This window comes from Papilio polytes, unplaced genomic scaffold (assembly GCF_000836215.1).
Source record: "Papilio polytes unplaced genomic scaffold, Ppol_1.0 DF823980.1, whole genome shotgun sequence".
NCBI lineage: Eukaryota > Metazoa > Arthropoda > Insecta > Lepidoptera > Papilionidae > Papilio > Papilio polytes.
Genome location: NW_013525224.1, coordinates 2,590,152 through 2,612,094, shown reverse-complemented (window position 1 = coordinate 2,612,094; position 21,943 = coordinate 2,590,152). Strand labels below are relative to the sequence as shown.

Sequence of the window (21,943 nt, the reverse complement as noted above, 5' to 3'; positions counted from 1 at the left end):
AAAAAAAAAAAAAAAAAAAACATACAGACGAATTGAGTACCTCCTTCTTTTGGGAAGTCGGTCAAAAATATATAAGTTTAATTACGATTAAATAATCATATTAAGATAAACGATAATAAACTTTATTATTTCAAACAAATATTAACAGCTATTTTTATGTTTTTTTTAGATCGTTCAGGACAGAAGTAAATGATAACTATAGTTGTACTCATCAAACAGATATGAAAATGGACATTGAAAAAGTAAGCAGCAAATATCAACGTGCTATTGGAAAATTAAAAACAAAATCACCATATGAAGACGCGATTATGCAGAAGACATATGTAACGGAAAGTTCTATCATAGGGTCAAAAAAACCTATTTGCTCAGTTTTTGAACAATGTGTGAACAAAAATAAGCGACTAATGAGTAGATTAGAGAATGAAAAATAATTAATTTAATAATAAATCGTCATCAACTTGCCCTTATCCCTTATGGAAGGTCGGCACAATATGTGCTGCTCTTCCATACATCTCTATCAGCCGTCGTATCTCAATCCACTCCTTTCTTAAGCATATCCTCTTTCACACAATCCATCCTCACTTTCTTTGATCTTCCTCTTCCGTTAACTTAATAATAAATATAACAATCTTTATTATTAAGTTAAAGGAAGAGGAAGATAGAGAAGAGATAGAGAAGAATAGAGAAGATAGACAATAGTTTTAATAACAATTACTCGATGTAGCAAGCCAGCTACAGGGAATGTACAAGTAGAATGTCTTATTTCCTGAAGATATTAGTAAGAACGAATTAATACGAAATATGAGTTAATCTATTGAGAAAAACAATGGATTTACCTAATTCATACTTTTTCCGTACTTTCGTATACATTTTCGTCCATAAATATGTATTCAAACTTAACCTTACTGGAGATTATTTTGTCTATTGGTTTATTATTGTGTCAATAAAGAAAATGTCATAAAGTACTTGAAACTATCAATGTAAATAGTCATTACTAATAATAAAAACCAACAAAATGCCTCCAAAACATAAATGGAAATAGTGTACTTTATAATTTTTCTTTTGATAATATTCTATGCGATATATCTCATCCATCCTTACTGGACGATAATACTTTCCGTAGTGCTAGCTTATGCACTTTACACGCAAATATGTTCCATATTTTAACTGGTAAGTATCTTGTAATATATTTTTAATACCGAAACCGGTTAATTCGAATTTTTTCTTTTTTAAAAAAAAACAGCCTATGTTTGTTATTTAGCAGCTGGCAGATGTAAATAAGGAAGCGAATACATTGGAATTGTTTTACAAAAGTAAAAGAACCTAATGGAAACTAGTCTATGGGTATCTATTAATATAATAAAGAGGAAAGATTTATACATTTGTATGTATTAAACTCAAAAACTACTGCACCGATTTTAAGAATGCACCATTAAGAATACGTTATCAATGAGTAACATAGGCTATTCTTTACTATTTTTTAATTTTACGTGAACAAGGCTATGAGGAACTAGCTAGTACTCGTATAGTATCAAAGTTTTTCTTTTCATATTGGCTTGTGAATAATTGATCATGTGCGAACACCAGAGGGTAGGGGCAGACCCCCTAGTAACCCTACACCTAGCCTAGATCATTGGCTGCTCAACTTTAATTTAATTTTTTACGTTTCTCAAATGTCAAAATCCAAATGCATAAATGACAACCTTGCTTCCTTAATGTTGGTAGCTTGTAGATTATGATCCCTTTCCGACATGAAGGCTTTTTTACAATTTATTTACCGATTAAGTTTAATAGTGTGAAAATTTATAACCTAAAGCATGTCGCAAGTGTAGGGCTTTTATTAAAGATAGAATTATTCAAAAATATGCCGGTATTGCTGACATCCTACGCCACAAAGTAGTGTGTGTTTACTCTTTTTTATAGGTATAGTAATATAGATTACTATTAACTGTCCACGTATTCCTAACGGTTTTAGATAAATTAATAGATAGTACATCAAGGTGTAATTCCCGCATCAAGGCTAAAGAAGCATTTTATTGTGATTTAATTTATTTGTAGCTATTAGGGCAACACTCACACAAGCATAAGTAAAAGTATTCGGAGATCGTAGTGTGCGTTAACATAACTGATATTTGTTGATACAACTGTTTACTGTTTCAAAGCGCACAACGCATTCAGACGTTGATCGAAAATGTATTGAGAATTGGGCGATGTTAAGTTAATTTTATGTGTAAGATGGTGTAATTTAATTGTGTTACGAAAATGAACTGTATTATTTTTATATCTTTGTTTCTTTGCGCGGTAACACAACTAAGTTTTGGATATGTTCCACAGAAGGTATTTTATTTTATATTTATTAGTAAATTAATTTTTTACTTTACATAATTTTTATGGCATCTATTTGATTACCATTTAAAAATCTAACATTCTTTCTTTATCCAGAAATTATTTGGTATTTTTTTTTTAATTTAAATAAAATGTTAATCGTCAATTTTGGCTGACAATAGTCTACAAGTTTCAGAAATAAAAATACTAAATTTTATCGATTCTTGTTCATTTCAAAATATAGTTCCTCCAAATTCGTATTGCGTTAAATTTACACAGTTGCGATCTAGAATCGACTCGACTCGTTACTTACAATTGTAAAACTTGTAAAATAAATTTGAAATACTCATTCCATTTTCAATAACACAGCAATAAGATTTAAAATTAGCTCGAAGTAATTGAACTATCCAATAGTCTGTGATACATATTTTTATCTTATCGCATAGAAATAAAAAAAAACAAAAGCAAGTAGCAATTTGTTCTTCCAGACTGCTCTACAAATCTGCCGAATTTCATCGAGATCCATACAGCTGTTAGCAAAATCTAACAAACATTCATCCATCCAATCTAACTTTTACATTTATATTTGTAAGATAAGTTGTATTAACAGTCTCTAGTTCTGAATTGGTGTTGACACCGGTCATTTATTTACGTGTAATACGTCAAAATGTTTAAAAACTCTGCACGGAAGCGAACTAAACAATCCGCTAAAACAATGACATCAACATATTGTCATACTATTCAAATCTAATGACTCGCGCACTACAATGCTAATGAACTATGAATTTTTGACTAAACTTTTATTTGTATTGATTAGGATTAGTAGAAACGTGGTCCAGTATCTTATATCTAGTAGCTTTTATCTGCGACTTCATCTACACGGAATTAAAAAAAATATTAGATATAAATGTAGCCTATTTTACTTAGTGATAATATAGCATTCTTGTGGGTAAAGAATTTTTGAAATTGGCTCAACAGTTTACGAGTTCTGTCGTTACATACAAAAATACAAATCTTTCTCATTTTTTTTCTCAAAACAAGAGATGAGAATATTTTTATCGTTTTTCAATAGTTATATGTATGTATAATCTCATATAATTTAACATTTACTTTACATTTTTAACATTCATGAAATATATTATAACATATTTTAGCACGAGTTAATCGCGTACTGAAAACAATTATTTCAGCACGTTATATCAATTTAACGCCACCTGAGGACGTGTTGTAATGGTCAATGCCACAAAATACAATGTGTTTCACACCTTTTCTAAAGAATATTCGACTAATAGGCGTATCTAATTTTTGTACATACGAGGACAGATAATAACAATACTATACTAGTAAGTTGAGAATGAACAAAAAAGTTTAACACGCTAAATTATATCTTAACCTTGATTACAAAGATGTAAGATACGTTTTAGAGTAAGAGCAAATGCACACTTTAGACTAAACAATCGCACAACAGTTGTGCGATTGTCGATTGTTTTGCAACCAATTCAACTGTTCAGTTGCACAACTAAAAACGGAGGAGTGTACGCACCTCCATATAAGCTCATAGGACTGTGCCCGCTTAAACATCTTAGCATGAATGGGCCGGCACGCCCGGTGTAATACCACGACCACACAGAAGACAGGCGTGAAATGGAAGCAATTTCGTGTGATGAGTGTGGTGCCGGAGGCCTAATTTAAGTCCCTTTCTCTTTACCACCCTTTTCTTATAAGGAGAGAATGGGAAGGGGAAGTGGATTTGACGGTGGAGGAGATGCATAGGAAGGGGCAACATCCTCTTTATGTGCGTCCTCCACCTCCGTCGGATAAGGCAACGCATCTGCAATCGCGGATGTCTATGGGCAGCGGTCGCTTCGCCATTTTTTCGGATTCAGGTGGTCGCCTGTTCGTTTGCCACTTTATGTTATAAAAAAAAAATGAAACAGTTGTGCGATAGTTTAGTCAAAGTTTAAGATTTTTTTCTTGGATCAAATCTTCACCTAGAAATAACCCTGACCTACAATATAATAATCAAATGCAAGTCAGTATGTAGAGGTATTTATGTATGTCCAAATGTACGTGTATGTAGGACCTGATTTCACTTGACCAAGGCCTCAATGTACTAGTAAAAGTTGTCCTGTCCCGCCCGGTATACGATTGCCTCTACTATCTATAATATATGATACATATTAAAAATTTTTTTTAATATACGGGGAATGGTCGTAATATAATTTTTTCCAAGGAATCATATATAATAAAGCGTAAATACACACTACTTTGTTTTAACTTGCAATTGATAATTTGACAGATTAAACAATAAAATTGTTCATAATTTGATACGGATAACGCCGCACGGGAACAGCTTAGTTTATAAATGAACAGTAATTGCAATTAAATTATTTTTCCAGCGCCTACTGACAGTATACTACGAAAGCAAGTGTCCGGACAGCAAGAAATTTATACTGGACCAATTACAACCGGCCATCGAACTACTGCATCGATACATCAAGCTCAAACTCATACCGTTTGGAAAGTCTAGGGTAAAATAGCTATATACTTTTATATTTAACTTATTGGTAGTTTTTTTTTAACTAATACATCTCATAATCATTCTGAGATCTATGCTTCCTAGGACAGGTTCACGACTTACTATTAGCGACTTCTGTTCTACTGCTAACTTTCGCCTGCGACTCCGTCCGCGTGAAATTAAAACAAAAGTGCCTATGTGTTCTTACCTACTACCCTCTACATCTATACCAAATTTCATAGAAATCCGTTAAGCCATTTAGGCTACAAACTCTAAAAAATATCCATCCATTCATCTAAACTTTAGTATGATTAGTATGATTTTAAGTTCACATTGGTTATATTTCAGAGTATAAACTACGGCGACGATGGCTTTGAATGCCAGCACGGGCCTGAGGAGTGCCTCGGCAATATAGTACAGGAGTGCGCGCTGCGGCACATGAGAGACCACAACGATGTACAGCGCGTCACCTACGTTGTCTGCGAAATGGCTTCGACGTTCGGCGCTCGCGGCAGTCTATATGTAACTACACTAAATACACCAATATACCTGATTACATTATCACTCTTGAAATATATCTCATTACCTGCGAAAAATACTAAGAATCTAACTGCGGAATCAGAAGTTACTTACTTTTTCACCATCTTGAATCCAGTGTGAATGTGGCATCTTTCGTCATTAATAGCGTTTTTATACTTTCTTTTTATGACGTGAGTTGTAAAGTTGATAAATCGCTATACCATAAAGCTGAAACGGTTCAAAACTTAAGAAATTGAATTTACTAGTATAGGTAATGTCTACTTACAGTGTGTGAAGCACGCGGGGCTGTCGGTGAGCGCGGTGGAGGGCTGCGTGCTGGCGGGCGAGGGCGTGGCGCTACAACTGGACTCTGAGTACCACACTAACAACCTCAAGCCTAAGTTTATACCTACTGTTACCATAGATGGGGTAATTGTATAGATGATAATTTCGTATTTTACATAAAAACTAGTTATTGCTCGCGATGTTGTCCACGTTAATTAAAAAAAAACAGTAAATAATAACGTAGCTTTTTATTGATGAAAGAAGTAATCGGCACAGTAGTTTTTGAGTAATTTTACCTATATTAATATTATAAAGAGGAAAGATTTTTATTTTTGTATGTATTATAATAACTCAAAAACTGCGAGCCCGATTTTAATAATTCTTTTACCATTGGAAAGGTACTTTATCTGTGGTAACATAGATTTATAATTACGCGCGGCCGAAGTCGTAAGCAACATATAAAATAGCTAGTTACGTATAAAAATACAAATCTTTCCTTTTTTTAATATTAGTATAGAAAAGGTTATTACACAATTAGTTTTGACATTGTGTTTTATTTGTAGGTATTTAATCAAGATTTTCAAGATTCTGCAATGACTGATCTAATCGGAACGTTGTGCGCGACTCTCCGCGAGGCGGCGCCCTGTGCGCGGTACTACAACAACCGCGCTTGGGAATATATCTTTCATAATTCAACTTGAAATATATACTTTCTATCTATTGCTAAAAAGTATTTTTATTATCTTACTTCTTACTAATATTATAGCGAAAGTTTAGATGGATGGATGTTTGTTAGTTTGTAGCCTAAACGGCTAAATGGATCTGGATGAAATTTGGCATAGACGTAGAGCTTAGTCTGGAAGAACATAGGCTACTTACTTTTTTTAACTCCACGGGGAGGAAGTCGCGGGCGCAAGCTAGTTATTATTTAAATACCAATCAGCGTGTCGATTGTGTTCAAACGCCACTAGATGTCGCTGTTTTAAGATCATGTAATTAAAATATTTTTATTCTTAACAGACTAAAAAGAAAAAAATGAAATGATTTTTTAATTTTGCATGGTTTTAACATAAAATATCACTTTCAGTTTCTACAATATTTAATTAACAACTAAAGTGAAGCATTTAGGAGGGGGAGTTTTCCACGATCCAGTGGAAGTAGTGTGCGATGTTGGTGTAGACGCTCGGCACGCCCGCGCTGCCGCAGTTCTCTGAACCGAATGATACAATCCCGATCTAAAATAAACGAAAAATTGGTATCTGCGTAGAAATTCAACGATATATGCAAAATTATCCAAAGTGGTGGGGACGTACTGTAAAAGAAAGGGGGTTGTTACTTTTACAGTAGGCTCGAGTTCCAATTGTTTTCAAAAACAATCATCTTTCTCCCTATATCCCGTAGGGTCAACAGAATATTCTTCGTCGTCTAGATAACTCTATCATCCGTCATCTCAGTCATCACTCCCTTCTTGATCATGTCACCTTTAACGCAATCCATCCATCTCATTCTAGGTCTGCCTCTAACGATGTTTTCAAAGACAATGAAAATAATGTTATACTAGTTTGGAACCCAGCTATAGTGCATGAACTCTCAATATGGCAGGAAAAACACTTAAAGAACTTGTAAAAACTAGTTAAAAAAATGGATTTACTTAGGGTTTTTGTCACCTGTATCGATCAATTCTAAATTATGGATTAAGTAGCTAATATAAGAGGAATAATTTATTAGAAAAATCTGGATAAGATAGAAGACTAGCGATTTAAAACACTAAGGGTCTGTTCCCACTGGCTGATACAGGCTGAAATAGCTTAAAAATGACGTCACTGTCAAAGAAGGAACAAAATCCGATATTGTCATCAGACAATTTACAATTTGGTGGGACAGGCCCTCTTCTATTGCACTAGAGGCTAGCCACCGAGGGTTTTAGTGGATTCCCCCCCTTGATGAAAAAGGCCCTAACTATAGGTTTATCATACCTGTAAATATTGTCCATCTCTATGTACTAATAGGGGAGCTCCTCCGAAGCCGGAGCAGGCGTCCCGGCCCTCCTCCCCGCCCGCGCACAGCTGCCCCTCGTGCACCGGCACAGACTCCCCGAAGATACTCTCACACGTCTCCAGAGGGACCAGGGGCACGTCTAATTGCTGTTGTTTGCCCACCTATATATATAATAACAAGTCCACGATAAAAGTTGACTTTTTCACTATAAAAAACATACAGACGAATTTAATACCTCCTTCCTTTTGGGAAGTCGGTCAAAAAAGCACATAACATCATTCATAGTCCGACTTGGTATTATGAAATTGTATCCAAAGCATGGCTTTCTTATAAATAACCCAGCTTTTGTACGCGACTTCGTCCGCGTAGAATTAAAAATAAATTCTACATCTATGGAACATGTCAATGACATCTGTTCAGCACATTACGCTACAAACTCTAACATACATCCATCCAAACTTTCGCATTTATAACATTAGTGAAATTAATATTTTCCAACAAATTTAAATTCCCGATTGAAGGTTTTTTTCACCCTTCTTTATATATGTTGTCCTGCAGCCTAAAAGGCTTGTCTTATTTTGCAATCAGTCGTATCTTTTGATTAATACAATTTCCCAGGGTGTTATAAAAGTATATTCAGGAGGGCTTTTTAATTTTACATGAAATGCTATAGACAAGTATGTGGTTCATAATCGTGGTTATATCTGTCAAAGCATGTTTAATTTTTTTTAAATCATACCATGTTAGTCTGTCCAGATAATTTTCCCCATCCGACGAGCGTTGCGCGTTCATTTATAACTATTTCCGGTTTATCATTCAGGCAGAGCGGAGCGGCTGTCACTGAAAATGTACAATTAGCATCTAGAATACACTGATTTGAATTACCAATTCAAGGTCCTGATGACCTTCATGAACTATTCTTTTGTTATATTAACATTGTAATATTGTTTACTAGCTTTCGACCGCGACTTCGTCCGCGTGGAATAAAAAACAAAAGTGAGTAGTGTGTGTTCTTCCAGACTACTCTCTACGTCTACCAAATTTCATCGAGATCTGTTCAGGCTACAAATGCTAACAAACATCTATGCATCCATGTAAACTATCGCATTTATAATATTAGAAAGAAGTAAGATAAACAAACAATAACTAGATTCATGCGAAAGAATAGTATTGAAATTCGATTATAATCGTTCTATAGACTATTACTAGAAATCTATGGTTTTATTATGTTTGGCAAGCGACCGTGCATGATGGAAGAAGAAACCACGGCGCATATACAAAACTGCCCGGTAGTTACAATACAGGGTTAGGTATCTCGGTTTGCCAAGATCACTCCCGAAGATCATCATCAACTGGCCCTTATCCCTTACGGAGGGTCGGCACAGTATGTGCTGCTCTTCCATACATCTCTATCAGCCGTCATATCTGAATCCACTCCTTTCTTAAGCATATCCTCTTTCACACAATCCATCCATACTTTCCAAAAGATCGCTCCCGGAGATCATAAGCAATAAAGGATTGTTCTTCAACCTGTTCTCAGGCAAAACGCGCTAGGCGTGGAGTTGAGGAAACGAACATGTGTTCAACAAATTAGGGCTGTTTTGTATTGATACCTGAATATTTGATTTCATCTTTGAGCACGATGAGCGCGATGTCGTGTCGGAATATCTTCTGCTCGTAGCCGGGGTGCACAACCACGTTGTCCACCTTCAGCGCCTGCGTCACCGGCGCGCAGAAGTACTCATTACAGTCAGGGCTTCGTGTCGTGTCCCACTCGCCTACCACCACTGTTGATCTGTGTATATATTTTTTAATCTATATAAATACATAATAAAAAAATAAAGATTTGTATTTTTGGATATTTGTATGTAACTGATTCGCGTAAAAACTACTGGGCCGATTTTAAAAATTCTTTTACCATTAGAAAGGTAATTTATCTGTAAGCAACATAGGCTATATCTTTTAATTTCACGCGGGCAACGTCGCGAGCAACAGTTGGTCTATGCTAATATTACGAAGAGGGAAAATTTGTATCTTTGTATGTATTGAAATAACTCAAAAACTACTGGGCCGATTTCAAAAATGTCTACATCATTAAAAAGCTACGTTATCGCTGAGGACAAGCTATATTTTTTTAACTTCATGACATTAACGTATTATATTAAATAACTCACAATTTATATCCTTCAGGCTTAGCGAGCGCGCAATGGGCGGCGGTAAGTACAACTTTCTTGGATATGATTGAACCGCTACATGCGAATCTTACCGAGCCAGTATCTTTGTCTGAAATTAAAAATTTTAAACATTGCAAGCAAACAATCTTCATCAAACCTTTATCAACAGCTTTTTTTAATGTTTTAATTCCAGCTTTAAAATAGTAGGTGAGCCATTAAATTAGTTTTAATTAATTAATACCGACTAGTGAAACCGATCCTAGCAACCCAGGGATGCAGGCCGATGCCTTTGTAGTCATTGGCGCGCACCATGCTTCGGCCGCACTCGGCGGTGTTCGGCGGGTGTACGCGCGAGCACTCGCATGCCGGACAGCACACGAGGTCCTCGTCATTGTTATTGCCGCAAGTCAGAGAATTCAGGCGATGAAAGTATCTAAACAATTACATACAATTTTACTTAAAGGATTATAGAAATATAAAAAAGGGTATAAATGCAATACTAACTTGTCAGAGGAAAAACACGAAAAGTCCATCAGGTCTTCTAACAGTGGACATGAGCTGATTGGAACACATGAAGTGTTCGGTGGACATCGACCCTATAATAATTTGTCATCAATAATTATTATTTAACTTCACTCCAAACATGAAATTAAAAAGTTACATCATACTTTGAAATTTAAAGATTCCTCTTCAGTACGTCCCATGTCCAAGCTGATAGATACAGCTAAAACAGAAAAGAAATTAAATTAACGAGATCCTAGACAACTTTATACTCTATGACAACTTTAAAAAAATCTCTTAATACAGAGCTTGTAGGGATAGCCCACTATCGGACTATAAAAACATGAAATAATCTAATATGGACAATAATCTTAAATTAGTAGTAGCAAATATTATAATTTTAAAAATTCTAAAACCAGTGATATTGGGAACTGTAAATAAATAGGTAGGTACCTCATAATCCGCTTTACATGGTTTTAACATTTTTTCTAAGATTACTCGTATTTGTACCATATTATTGCATTAATATTTACGGTGTGTAAATTATCATTTCAAACTCTATATCACGTTTGATTGTAATTTGTAATGACCTCGAAATTAGATAAAATCAGTTCGCCGGCAAGGCCGCTTCTGTCCTGTATTGTATCATCGTTGTGATCACCGATTATTAAATCTAGATGCACGATGTATGATTTTTCTATGTCAAGCTCTGATTATTAAAGCATCAGTACATACTGATGTATACATATACAGCCTTTCAAAGACTTTTGCGATGGAACTGATTTATTTATTTATGGCGATATTTTTAATTCTGTTGTAAATTTTTAATATGTTTCTTCAGTACCTTCTATTAAAATTAATCAAAAATTTTTACAAGTAATTTTAGGTTTCTTCTTCCCTACCCAACTTTTTTTACAAGGAAAGGGTGGGTAGGGGAAGTGGATTTGGCGGAGGACTTATAGAAAGGAAAACACCGTCTTTCGTTGAGCCTCTTTCTCTGTTTATAATGGGTAATGCATCTGCAATTTCGGATGTCTACAAGCAACGGTCGCTTCGCTATTTTATGGATTTCAATTGTCACATTATAAGGTGAGCAAACGGCCTTATCGTATAATATAATAAAAAATACTATTGTTTAATTCCTAAACAATGCGCTTAAAAAAATAAAACACATCAACTTAAAATTGTTTACAAAAACTTACTTCCAAATTGAGCGTCAACAGTCCACCAAACAAATACAATCCATAGTAACGCTTTACACGCAGTCATTTTTGTTTTTATGTCGGTTTAACACTATTTAATCACAATTCATCATCAACTTTTTAACAGGAATTTAAGGTAATTCGAACTTCATACTCTCATCTTGTAGAAAAACTGCGAGTGCGCCGGCGCTCGTATCAAAAGTGATACAATACAAAGCCTTTGCTCGCACTGCCGTGACTCAGGGGTCACAAACATATCAGGACGACTGATTTTATTTTGATTTGTTTTTTTTTTTATCGCATTAAATAAGGATCAATGAATGCGGCAATCAAACTACAATAAATTAGACGTAATTCAACCATATAATTGGGCACACTTATCTGAATTTATCTAAATGCATTTTATTTTAATATTTAGATACGTATTATGGCAAGTGTGTTGTTGTGATTTTGCATTTAAATGACAATAATCTAGGTTAATCTATACTTACTATGATAATAAAGCGTTAACACAAACTTTTTTGTTGCCTAAGACGTCAGCAATTTTGAATAACTCTTTTTTAATAAAAAGCCCTATACTTAAATCTCGCTTTAGGCTACATATTTTTAAGCCATTAAACTTAGGGGGTAAATATTTTGGATAAAAACCCTAACGTGGGAAAGAGACCATAAGTTGCTGCCAACATCAAGGATGCAAGATTGCCAAGTTTTGTCATGTAATATCATTTTGACATTTGCAATTGACAATTTGACACATGTAAACAATCAAATAATTTTATGCTGATGAAATCGCACGGGAACAGCTAGTGGGTTATAAATTGTTTGTGATCTCTGTATCAATGTGAATTAACTGGACAAAATGTGGCGTTTCATTAATTCAGGTATTTACAATCGTTGCAGTAACATCCTGCAGAAAAGTGACATTATTTTTTTTAATTATCAAAATGTAATTCTGGTTCCAGTTTTAAGTAATTTTACAATAAATGTGGTACAAATAGAAATTGTTTACTTTCTATATAAAAATAATAATATGCGGTTCAACTTTTGTTTGTGAAATAAACATTGCGACAAAGAAAATTAACAGATATAACTCCAAAAGTCAATGTAACTCCAACTTAAAAATGAACATTGCAACAAAGAAAATTAACAGATATAACCCTAAAAGTCAATGTAACTCCAACTTAAACAACTTTTATATTTCTAACACCGACCGATATTGACTGTACTTCATCTAGCATACAATAACATCAATTTATTTTTTCTAATACCTTACGTTCGGTTCCACACTTACCTAATTAATTTCTGTATCACGAGTTTGGGATTACTGTCTATCTGTATGTTTTAGCTCTCTTTTGGTTCATTCAATTTATTAACTTGGACAAGGTAAAAGTAAGTCAGGTAAAGTAGGTTGTATAAGTAAGATATAACTTTGTATTAAATACCTAATAGACATACTGATCGAGTATATTTATAAGATGGCTTGTATTCATAAAGAAAAATTAAAAAAAAAATGCTTTTAAATTGTTTGGTCATCATCATCATCTACCCTGCCTTATCCTACTCCCGTGGGGTCGGCTCGCCGGGTTTTCGTCCTCCAAATAACTCTATCATTCGTCATCTTATTACTTCCTTCATGAACATGTCTCCTTTCACGTCATTCATCCATCTCTTTCTAGGTCTACCTCTATCGTGTACCCCTCCACATTCATAACTAACGTCCTTTTTATTACATGCGAATTATCCCGTCTCATAACTTTTAAGTTATTTGGTATAATACCAATATTTATAAAACAATGAAAGCCGTAAGATAAAATATCTAGCACAAAATAATAGGAAATGTTTTAATTAATTTGTAATTAATTTTATACCTTTTGTAGATTGACCGATAGACATGCAAAAAAAAAGTGCGGCGCGTCAGATTCAACGCGGACCAAACGAACCGTGTCCGTCTAATCTTTGTGAAAATCTCTTTTTATATTGTTATTCCTTTGTTAGTTGAGCTTTTTGTCCGGTCTGATGTCATTCACATCACTTGCCTGTACCGGTCTATCTTAAATGGTACAATTTATTATGTGCGAGCTATAAATAACATACGATTCATGTATATGATTAATCTGAGATAATACAGACTTACACCTGTTTCTACTTTAATTCTCATTCGTATAAAGACAAACTGACAATGTCATATCTTACTAATATTTTTTTATATACGAAAGTTTAGATGGATGGATGTTTGGTAGTGTGCCTAAACGACTGAAAGGATCTCGATGTAATTTGCCATAGATGTAGCGTGTGAAAGAACACATAGGCTACTTACTTTTGTTTTTATTTTAATTCCATGTGGAATTCGCGGTTGAAAACTAGTTGTAAGACATTTTAGGATGCAGTTTTAATTGCATGTATCCCTAAAACGAATTTAGTATCTCACGTTATCCTGAAGTCAGATTAACTAAATAAAATTATATCCGTACTAAAGTTAAAAGGTGTTATCTAACACACCGTGACGATGTTAACATAATTCTATGTGACAGTTCAAGGCAATAACCAAACTAATAGTACCAAACTAAACTCATAGCCCATGGTTTAAAATGATACGTAATTACAAATAGTGACTTATATTTAAATTGACTCCACAACTAACAAATAAGTAGGAAGGTTTTTGGAAAAGTAATATACACTGTTTAAATATATTGTAAGCTCCCTATCCCTCATATATTACGTGTATCATTAAAGGAAACATTCTCATAGAAATAATTAAATCTTTGTTCAGAATGAGTTTCAGTATAAAGATAAGGAATTGTTACAATGAAACACTTTCTATCTAGAAAAATAATAACTGCTATAGAAAGACAATTAAAAAGAAAATCATAATGACAAATGGGTTTCAAACAATCAAATAATTTTATGAAGCGTCAAAACAACACCATGTAAAGAAATCATTGAAAATAATTGTTTTTTCTGTACATTACACCATCAAACGCTTTTAACATGTCGCTACCGACATTTTTGCCTTTCCTTGGAAAATAAAATCATAATAAACACTTCAACATGGATCCAGTAAGACAGAAGTATAATAGGAAAGAAAAAACCAGTTCCAGCCAAGCTCAACACAATAAAATGGTACCACATAAACCCTCCGTACAAAAACCGATTTGCACTTATATGTGCCAAATGAATCGTGTCAAGCCATCTTCCGACCAGGACAGAGTCCTCAAAGGCTGCTACGTAAGACCATCACGCGAACTTATTGAACAAGTAAGTGGAATGCTTAGTAAAATAAAAAAAATCAGAATAACTCACCCGATGTTAAGTTACTGAAAACTAACTTTCGTCCGCGTGAAAATAAAAAAAAACGAAAGTGAGTACCCTATGTGTTCTTCCAGACTATCCTCTACATCTATACCAAATTTCATCTAATTCATTCAGCAGTTTAGACTACAAACTCTAACAAACATCCATCCATGCATCCATCTAAACTTTCACATTTATAATATTAGTATCGTCTGTCTGTCGTCTGTCAAAGTTTCGTCTGAATACTCAATAATAGTTATGTTTCGTGAGCAATATGTAAATGTTTAAAATTGATTTCAGGTAATGGAGGATGAACCAAAACTAGTTGAGAGAACACAAGGGTTACGTGATAGTTTAGATTCAACTAATGCCTGCCAAACGGAATGCCACAGAGAGGCTGATTTATCAACAGGATACGTAAGCATTTTAACCCTGTATTATGAACCACAAATCATTTTTAAGTCATGCTTCTTACTAATATTATAAAAGCGAAAGTTTAGATGGATGGATGTTTGTTAGTTTGTAGTCTAAACGGCTGAACAGATGTCGACAAAATTTTGGCATAGATGTACAGTTAGTCTGGAAGAACACATAGACTATTTACTTTTCTTTTTAATTCCACGCGGATGGAAACTAGTATTTTAACATTGACAATAAATTTCTAGGCCTCGACAACAACGTTAGATAACAGCGAATTTACCGACGAAACTTCTGCTGATGAAGGCGACAATCCTAATTTGTTACATTTGACAAAAATGAAATGGCTCACTGATAGTCAAACAGAGTCTACAGATTCCAGGTTCGTAAAATTTACTATCAAAATTACTGTCATAAGTTCAACAAATACAGGTCTGGTATCGTTCCAGAATTGTTAACGCGTTAACAGGAGCGAAGGTAAGGATTAACAGGAAACGACATCGTGACGATTTCAAGAGACTATGAAGGTATATGTTATTTGAATGTTGTTTTTCTATGCCAGGAAAGTCGACTTACTATTGCACTAAGGGTCGTTTGTCATTTTAGCAGTCGCTTATTGTAGATTTCTCATACTAAATCTACAACAGTGTCTCCCTTAGCAACCAAACAACCCTTAGTGCGGTAGTTAGCGATATAAATACAATGAGTTTGTTTGTTGTAGATCAAGTACACCTAGTATATCTCGGAGTGTGTCGTTTGCCGTACCTGATTCGAGCGATTCTGAAGGAGATATGAGGGGATGCCGCAGCTTTGGGGAGAAGTGCCTCTCGACGATTTTACGTCTGGACAAGGAGCACAATATGTTTGGATTATCCAATATTACGATTAATTCGAAAGTGTTGAAAAAATACCGTAAAGGCGAAAACAACCCGGCATTTCCTCAAACAACTATAATTCAATTGCTTAGTTGTGGACAACAATGTTGTCACAAGGTATTCTATTCTATTCTAAAAAAATCTTGACAAGTTTTTGATTACATTAAGACTGGGGGTCTTAATGTATCCTTAAAATTAATTGACCAATTTATTTTTCAGAGTAATACTGATTTGCCGATGTCACTCAAGGTATTATACAAATTTCAATACATCCTTGTAACTCTTTGGATATGAACATCGATGTCTTGAAACTATATTTGTTGCAGTGCGGGAGGTGTTACAGTTGCACTGATCCATTCTGTACTTCATGCAAGTCATGTGGGACAGTGTGTTCTTTACCGTGCGCGCTGCCCTGTGTAGTTCCTGCGCGACCTTGCAAACCTATTACTTGCCCTAAGCCGTGTTTAAGAATAACGCCATGTGGATCACCATGCGGCAGACGTTGCAGAAGCCCACCTATATCGCCATGCAAAAGCCCATGTTCCCCTCCATGCAGAAGTCCATGCAGATCTCCATGTAGATCTCCATGCACATATCCATGCGTTAGGCAGCCCAAAATACCCTTCCTTAAGCCAACGCCTTGCCAAATACCTTGTGGGACGTGCTGTGTGAGTTTTTCTTTATTTATTAAAACTGAATAAGATAAATAGAATGCGACATATTACTGAATTTTGCCTGGAACTAACCCCTAATCAGATAATCTTGGGATACATTCTAATCTTTAAGATAGACTTGAAAAAGTTACGTTATAAAATTAACTATATTGATTTTGTTCCAGGACAATCCACCATGCACAATTTGCGTAAGACACTAACTATACCAAATTTTTAATAAAATGTAATTTAATACCTATAAATACACTAGTTTTTTTTACAGTGCATTAAGGGCAAACTCAAGTGCAAGGTAAATTTTAAACACATATGATGAGATTTCTTAATTTAATAAAAACATAATGTAATAACCATTACGTTTTTACATTCGCAGCGAGTGCCCTGTGCGAAACCAAAATGCTTGATGGATTGTAGTACTCGATTTGGCATGAAGGTAAGGATTTTTTCAAAATGCTTAATAAATTCTCAAAAGTAACACAATTAAAAAGTAGTTTCAAAATAGAATTTTACTTTACGTTAAAGAAAGAAGTTTGATCTTCTCTGGGTTAGATTGTGTACAGCTACTTTACACTAAATTAACTGCTTTACTATTTTTGTATTTTTTTATAAGGAGCTAAGAACTTGATATCGGAGATTCTGTCACATCATCATCATCCACTTGCCCTTATCCCTTACGGAGAGTCGGCACAGTATGTCCTGCTCTGAATCCACTCCTTCCTTAAACATATCCTCTTTCACACAATCCATCCATACTATCTTCGGTCTTCCTCTTCCTTTGTAACCTTAGATTCTGTCACGATGTAGCTAATATCTAAATTACCTCTACAGATCGCATTAAAAAGAAAACCGACGTTTGAACCGTCTCCGGTAAGTGAACTGTTGTCTTTATATTTCGTAAATTGTAAAAGTGCATAAAATTGAAAAAGTTCAGTAACGAAATTAACAACTAGCTTATAATAAATATGTCGTTAAGGCAAATTAGTATACAGTAATTTAATAACTTAATTTAGATTATTCATTTTTAACAGATCGAGATAACGCCACGGTCCAGTTGTATTTTAAAGAAGGCAAGTATTAAAATTAGCTTATTTAGCTTTAAAAAAGTTATTTTTGTGATTTTTTTGGTCGGCTGCGTTTAGAGGAGATGCAAATTAGAACGTCTTTGCAATTAACTTAAATAAAAATAAAATTATCTCACCAGCCTATAGCTGCCAGGTCCTGCCATCACTTGCCGCGTTGCTCACCGCCATCTTCCTGCTTCCCGTACCTCATGCCTTGCTTCTGGCCACCTCGAGCGAGCGCGCCGTGTAACAATCCCTCCCGATGCTTCCACAACCCGCCTTGTCTAGCGCCACGCATTAGAAAGTCACCAATACCTCCGCAGTATCTATGCTCCCGCGTAAGTATCGAAATTATTTTCGTTTCCTTTTTTATATGTACCTCTCGCATGTTTTTGGTTAGAACTAGGCAGGTCAGTTAAAACTACAGGCAAACCCTAGCGTGTGTGACAAGTGTAGGCATGGTTGCACATGCAAGGTTAAAACCATCATGCAAAATCTAAATGGAGTGGCCCACATTGTATATTGTGTACATTGTTGGACTACGTGTTAAATTAGTACTTAATTACTATTATTTGAGAAGATTTTCATATTACAATTGTGAAAGATTTATTTTATGAATTACTTTTTCCAGGATAAGAAGTGTCTGAGTAGTAAAACTGCGATATGTCCTAATCCGAAGTGTCCTGGGGTAATATTAGTGAAATTTTTTTTTTTAAATATTAATGTACAGTGAGGTAATTAATACTGAGCAATTAACATTTCAGAAAAATGAAACATTCAAAGCGGAGATAGAGAAAAGATTTGGAAAAGGCGTATAAGGAATAATGGCCGATTCCAATGATCCCAAGAACCCCAAAAAATCTAAGAACCCACATTGCTCTTGTTCGTGTGAAAAGGTTAGACTAATTAAATTTAATTAGTCTAACGAGTGTCAGTCGAAACTACAAACATATAGTCATCTCTTTCATTCTCATTGCAAAACTGACATAACATTACTTTATTCGTTTTCAGAAAGTTGAAACTCCATGCGATGAATTCATTTTCTACCCAAACATTAAGAGGAAAGCTGTTAGTAATTTTTACCTTATTTTCTATAATTTGTATTTCATTTAAACTTTTTTTAAATTCACTAGAAAAAGAAGCTGATTAAATGCGAGTGCTCTTCTCCTGGCTGTTCTAGTTGCTTTGTCTCAAAACCAAAGGTAATTTTTGTACTAACACTATAAAAAGGAAATGTCAGTATTTTTTTTGTATGTTCTGAAATAACTCAAAAATTACTGGGTAGATTTCAAAATTTCTTGCACTACTAAAAAGTTACGTAACCTGAGTAACATAGGCTGCTTTATACTTTATTTCCACGCAGACGAAGTCGTGAGCAACAACTACTATTTTTATATTGTGTTTGAACAGAAATCGCAACTAGTTTGAATTTAAAAATGTAATTTCTTATGTTTCAGGCTACACTAATACCAATGAAACCACAATAGAAATTGATGAGGAGATTGAAAAAATGTTTAGCGACCTGTTAAAGGCAAGACAATGTTTGTCAATCATAATCTCAATTTGTAATTGAAATTGTAGTAAGCCAATAAAAAATATTCAATATAAAATTACAAAAAACCAATTCTGTTATTTTCATTTCTCCAATAACTTTTCGAATTTGACACAAAAACAAATTTGTCCGTTATTTCCACACAAATAAAACAATAAAGACGAGTTATTTAATAAAAAATATACTTTACCAGCCTCTACAAACACTAAACCTTTGTTTGCAAAGCTTGTGAGGTGTCATACCGTGGATCAATTGGTCTATGACAATGCAAGGCTTTGTGCCCTGAGAGATATGACAATAGTCGCTACAATACATAAACGGAGCGATGTTCGTCTGATACGGGTTCGGAGGGAAGGGAGCCAGGAAGTATTCCTCCCCATGACTCCAAGATGCGAGTTCTGATGCAAACGGCGGCGTGTATTGCTTCTTTGTTTCTGACTGAAAGACCCTGAGATAATAAAAAGTTAAATATTGATAATTGTGGAATTAAATTGATGCATTGAATGTGGCTGAGATGCGTATGTTAAGATGGATGTGTGGTATGACAAGAAGGGATACAGTTAAGAATGTGTATATTGGAAGAAGCTTGAAAGTAGCGCCAGTGGTCGAGAAATTGAGAAACAAAAGATTAGCGTGTTATGTAATGCAACGAGAGGATTGGGACATTAACCCGAAACTGTTAAGATTGAATATGGATGGCTGCAAAGGTAGAAGGATACCGAAGAAAATATGAATAGATTGTGGTCATGAAAGAGGATATGCTTAAGGGCGTGGATTCCGATATAATGGCTTATAGAAGTGTATGGAAGAGCACATACTGTACCAACCTTCCGTAGGGACTAGGGATATATGAATTGTTTGATGACAAAAATCTTACCCTTTGAGGTTATTAACCGGGTTGTGACATGCGGCGACTTCATGGTACTCCTTTTTGACGTGACTTCTGTCGTATATAGCTCTGTGAACTTTAGCCTTTAATGGCATCCATATCTCTTTATACTTCGGCCCGAATCCTCTAACCTGGGTATATCCATTAAGATCAGAAACTGGTACCAACGAATTCAACTACACAAGGACGCGGTCTTAACAGGCAAGTGAGCAATCTACATACTAGTTTACTTAGGAAACCTATAACATTACTTTAGGAGTGTTAGACTCTGTGTAGAAGGTTATATGGTCCTTCGCGCCGATCCCGTACTGGTCATCCGGTGTGTACAGTCGATGCTTCGTGCGGTAGGTGGTCACATACGGGTCCATCAAACGACGGAAACCACCAGCGGTCTCTGGTATCACCGGCGCTTCACTCCTACCAGAGGCAACCACCTTGAACACAAATTAATATACCATTTAGATTACTAATCAGTCGTTAAATGCTGATGGTAATTGACGCTTACGTCAAAAATGTATTCAGGATCAGGAGCTTTGACTTCGATTTCGGGCGGCGCTAGTGGTGACTTCGTGAGACCTCGGTAGTTATCCTTCATCTCTGATATCAATCTTGGTTGAACAATATTCTTGCTTTGGAGCTGAAAACGTTTACAATGTAGCAGAGCAATCAAAAATCACAAATCTTAGTTCACTTAGTAGTAGCTAATACTTACTCGTTTCTCAACACCAGTCATATAAATGACTCTTTTACAGTTACATGCGCAGTCCGATCTTTCCATAGCTTTGTTAGGATTGGGCTTAACGCAGTATTCGCCGGTGGTGGTCTTGTAAGACTCTTTCTCCACCACCATATCCCTGCCGGTAACGCGCTTTGGAAGAGGGTCATGGATTTTCTATAAAGAAAAAAAAATGAACACTGTATAAAAGCAACGCCGGCCAGCAAATGTCTACATAATGAAGAAGTCTACTACGATCCCGTAAATTTCAATTTTTTTCAGTAGACCACAGCGGCATATATGTTCAGTTTAATATAGTCTCATTATACATATTGTTTTTTTCTTCTTCTAAATATTTAAAGCAACTTACACAGTCAAAGTTGTGTGGAATATCAGGAATATGCCGTAAGGCAATATTGGTGCCTGTTCGAGTCTCATTGCTGGTCACTCTCAGTGGAATATTGTATTGAACGTTTCCCCATGTGTTGACATTTTGTATAAGCAGTTCATTCAAAACTAGTGGCTTACATGGCTTTGTTTTAGCCATTTTAAAATTATATTAAAATATAGGAGTTCTAAAAAAATATTGTTGATTTTGATGTGTGTTAATTTGACGTTGTGTCATTGTTACATTACCACAGAAAGTATAATTTTGAGATTTTATACTTTTAAGATCTCTGTTATCTGTGACATACTTTAAATATAAAAAAATGTAAAAAAGCGTCATTTTTTGAAATCCTTATATGGGCATCCAATATTTTTCATTTCAATGCATAATGCGCCAAATCCTTTCGATTTACACATCATTTGCAACTTCCGTGTAAAAAATATAATTTAAGTCTGAAATGGCAGACCTGCTTGAAATGAAAACCTTTTGTTTACCTTTTTAAAGGTAACTGCTAAAAGGCAATTTGGAATACTATTCTGCCTTCAATAGCTAAAGCAGTTTA

At 34.9% G+C, this 21,943-nt stretch overlaps 4 protein-coding genes across 4 annotated transcripts; 2 read left to right on the top strand and 2 right to left on the bottom strand.

Annotated features, from left to right (window-relative positions):
• Positions 1–2,147: 2,147 nt before the first annotated feature.
• On the top strand, positions 2,148–6,377 carry LOC106101482 (GILT-like protein C02D5.2). Its single transcript, XM_013280724.1, has 5 exons — positions 2,148–2,337; positions 4,725–4,856; positions 5,192–5,365; positions 5,651–5,791; positions 6,211–6,377. The coding sequence occupies exons 1-5, from the start codon at positions 2,263–2,265 to the stop codon at positions 6,346–6,348; spliced, it is 660 nt and encodes a 219-aa protein (XP_013136178.1). The 5' UTR covers positions 2,148–2,262; the 3' UTR covers positions 6,349–6,377.
• A 351-nt stretch (positions 6,378–6,728) lies between these two features.
• LOC106101484 (chymotrypsin-like protease CTRL-1) lies at positions 6,729–11,885 on the bottom strand. The gene is made up of 9 exons (XM_013280727.1): positions 11,523–11,885; positions 10,488–10,543; positions 10,324–10,415; positions 10,065–10,252; positions 9,820–9,928; positions 9,259–9,440; positions 8,385–8,485; positions 7,624–7,806; positions 6,729–6,882 (listed from the first exon to the last, which is right to left on the bottom strand). The coding sequence occupies exons 1-9, from the start codon at positions 11,587–11,589 to the stop codon at positions 6,772–6,774; spliced, it is 1,089 nt and encodes a 362-aa protein (XP_013136181.1). The 5' UTR covers positions 11,590–11,885; the 3' UTR covers positions 6,729–6,771.
• Positions 11,886–14,395: 2,510 nt separating this feature from the next.
• On the top strand, positions 14,396–19,461 carry LOC106101629. The gene is made up of 17 exons (XM_013280925.1): positions 14,396–14,777; positions 15,114–15,230; positions 15,479–15,612; positions 15,952–16,222; positions 16,325–16,354; positions 16,432–16,773; positions 16,944–16,967; positions 17,042–17,068; positions 17,150–17,209; positions 17,605–17,643; positions 17,805–17,843; positions 17,978–18,175; positions 18,469–18,525; positions 18,602–18,733; positions 18,849–18,905; positions 18,971–19,039; positions 19,295–19,461. Exons 1-14 carry the CDS (start codon positions 14,571–14,573, stop codon positions 18,653–18,655), a joined length of 1,599 nt encoding a protein of 532 aa, XP_013136379.1. The 5' UTR covers positions 14,396–14,570; the 3' UTR covers positions 18,656–18,733; positions 18,849–18,905; positions 18,971–19,039; positions 19,295–19,461.
• An 87-nt stretch (positions 19,462–19,548) lies between these two features.
• Positions 19,549–21,618, bottom strand: LOC106101630. Its single transcript, XM_013280926.1, has 6 exons — positions 21,364–21,618; positions 20,991–21,170; positions 20,784–20,915; positions 20,530–20,712; positions 20,267–20,409; positions 19,549–19,837 (listed from the first exon to the last, which is right to left on the bottom strand). The coding sequence occupies exons 1-6, from the start codon at positions 21,538–21,540 to the stop codon at positions 19,576–19,578; spliced, it is 1,077 nt and encodes a 358-aa protein (XP_013136380.1). The 5' UTR covers positions 21,541–21,618; the 3' UTR covers positions 19,549–19,575.
• Positions 21,619–21,943: the final 325 nt, after the last annotated feature.

What these genes read in the sequence shown, in the direction of transcription:
- LOC106101482 (XM_013280724.1), top strand. Translation starts at nt 2,263, where the DNA reads ATGAACTGTATTATTTTTATATCTTTGTTTCTTTGCGCGGTAACACAA. An exon ending in TACCGTTTGGAAAGTCTAGG is followed by an intron (nt 4,857 to 5,191) that starts GTAAAATAGCTA and finishes GTTATATTTCAG; the next exon opens with AGTATAAACTACGGCGACGA. An exon ending in CTACTGTTACCATAGATGGG is followed by an intron (nt 5,792 to 6,210) that starts GTAATTGTATAG and finishes TTTTATTTGTAG; the next exon opens with GTATTTAATCAAGATTTTCA.
- LOC106101484 (XM_013280727.1), bottom strand. Translation starts at nt 11,589, where the DNA reads ATGACTGCGTGTAAAGCGTTACTATGGATTGTATTTGTTTGGTGGACT. An exon ending in AGATGAAATCAAATATTCAG is followed by an intron (nt 8,486 to 9,258) that starts GTATCAATACAA and finishes GTACATTTTCAG; the next exon opens with TGACAGCCGCTCCGCTCTGC. An exon ending in GAGATGGACAATATTTACAG is followed by an intron (nt 6,883 to 7,623) that starts GTATGATAAACC and finishes CGTTTATTTTAG; the next exon opens with ATCGGGATTGTATCATTCGG.
- LOC106101629 (XM_013280925.1), top strand. Translation starts at nt 14,571, where the DNA reads ATGGATCCAGTAAGACAGAAGTATAATAGGAAAGAAAAAACCAGTTCC. An exon ending in CTGATTTATCAACAGGATAC is followed by an intron (nt 15,231 to 15,478) that starts GTAAGCATTTTA and finishes ATAAATTTCTAG; the next exon opens with GCCTCGACAACAACGTTAGA. An exon ending in CGACGTTTGAACCGTCTCCG is followed by an intron (nt 17,644 to 17,804) that starts GTAAGTGAACTG and finishes CATTTTTAACAG; the next exon opens with ATCGAGATAACGCCACGGTC.
- LOC106101630 (XM_013280926.1), bottom strand. Translation starts at nt 21,540, where the DNA reads ATGGCTAAAACAAAGCCATGTAAGCCACTAGTTTTGAATGAACTGCTT. An exon ending in TGACTGGTGTTGAGAAACGA is followed by an intron (nt 20,916 to 20,990) that starts GTAAGTATTAGC and finishes AAACGTTTTCAG; the next exon opens with CTCCAAAGCAAGAATATTGT. An exon ending in ATCCTGAATACATTTTTGAC is followed by an intron (nt 20,713 to 20,783) that starts GTAAGCGTCAAT and finishes TTTGTGTTCAAG; the next exon opens with GTGGTTGCCTCTGGTAGGAG.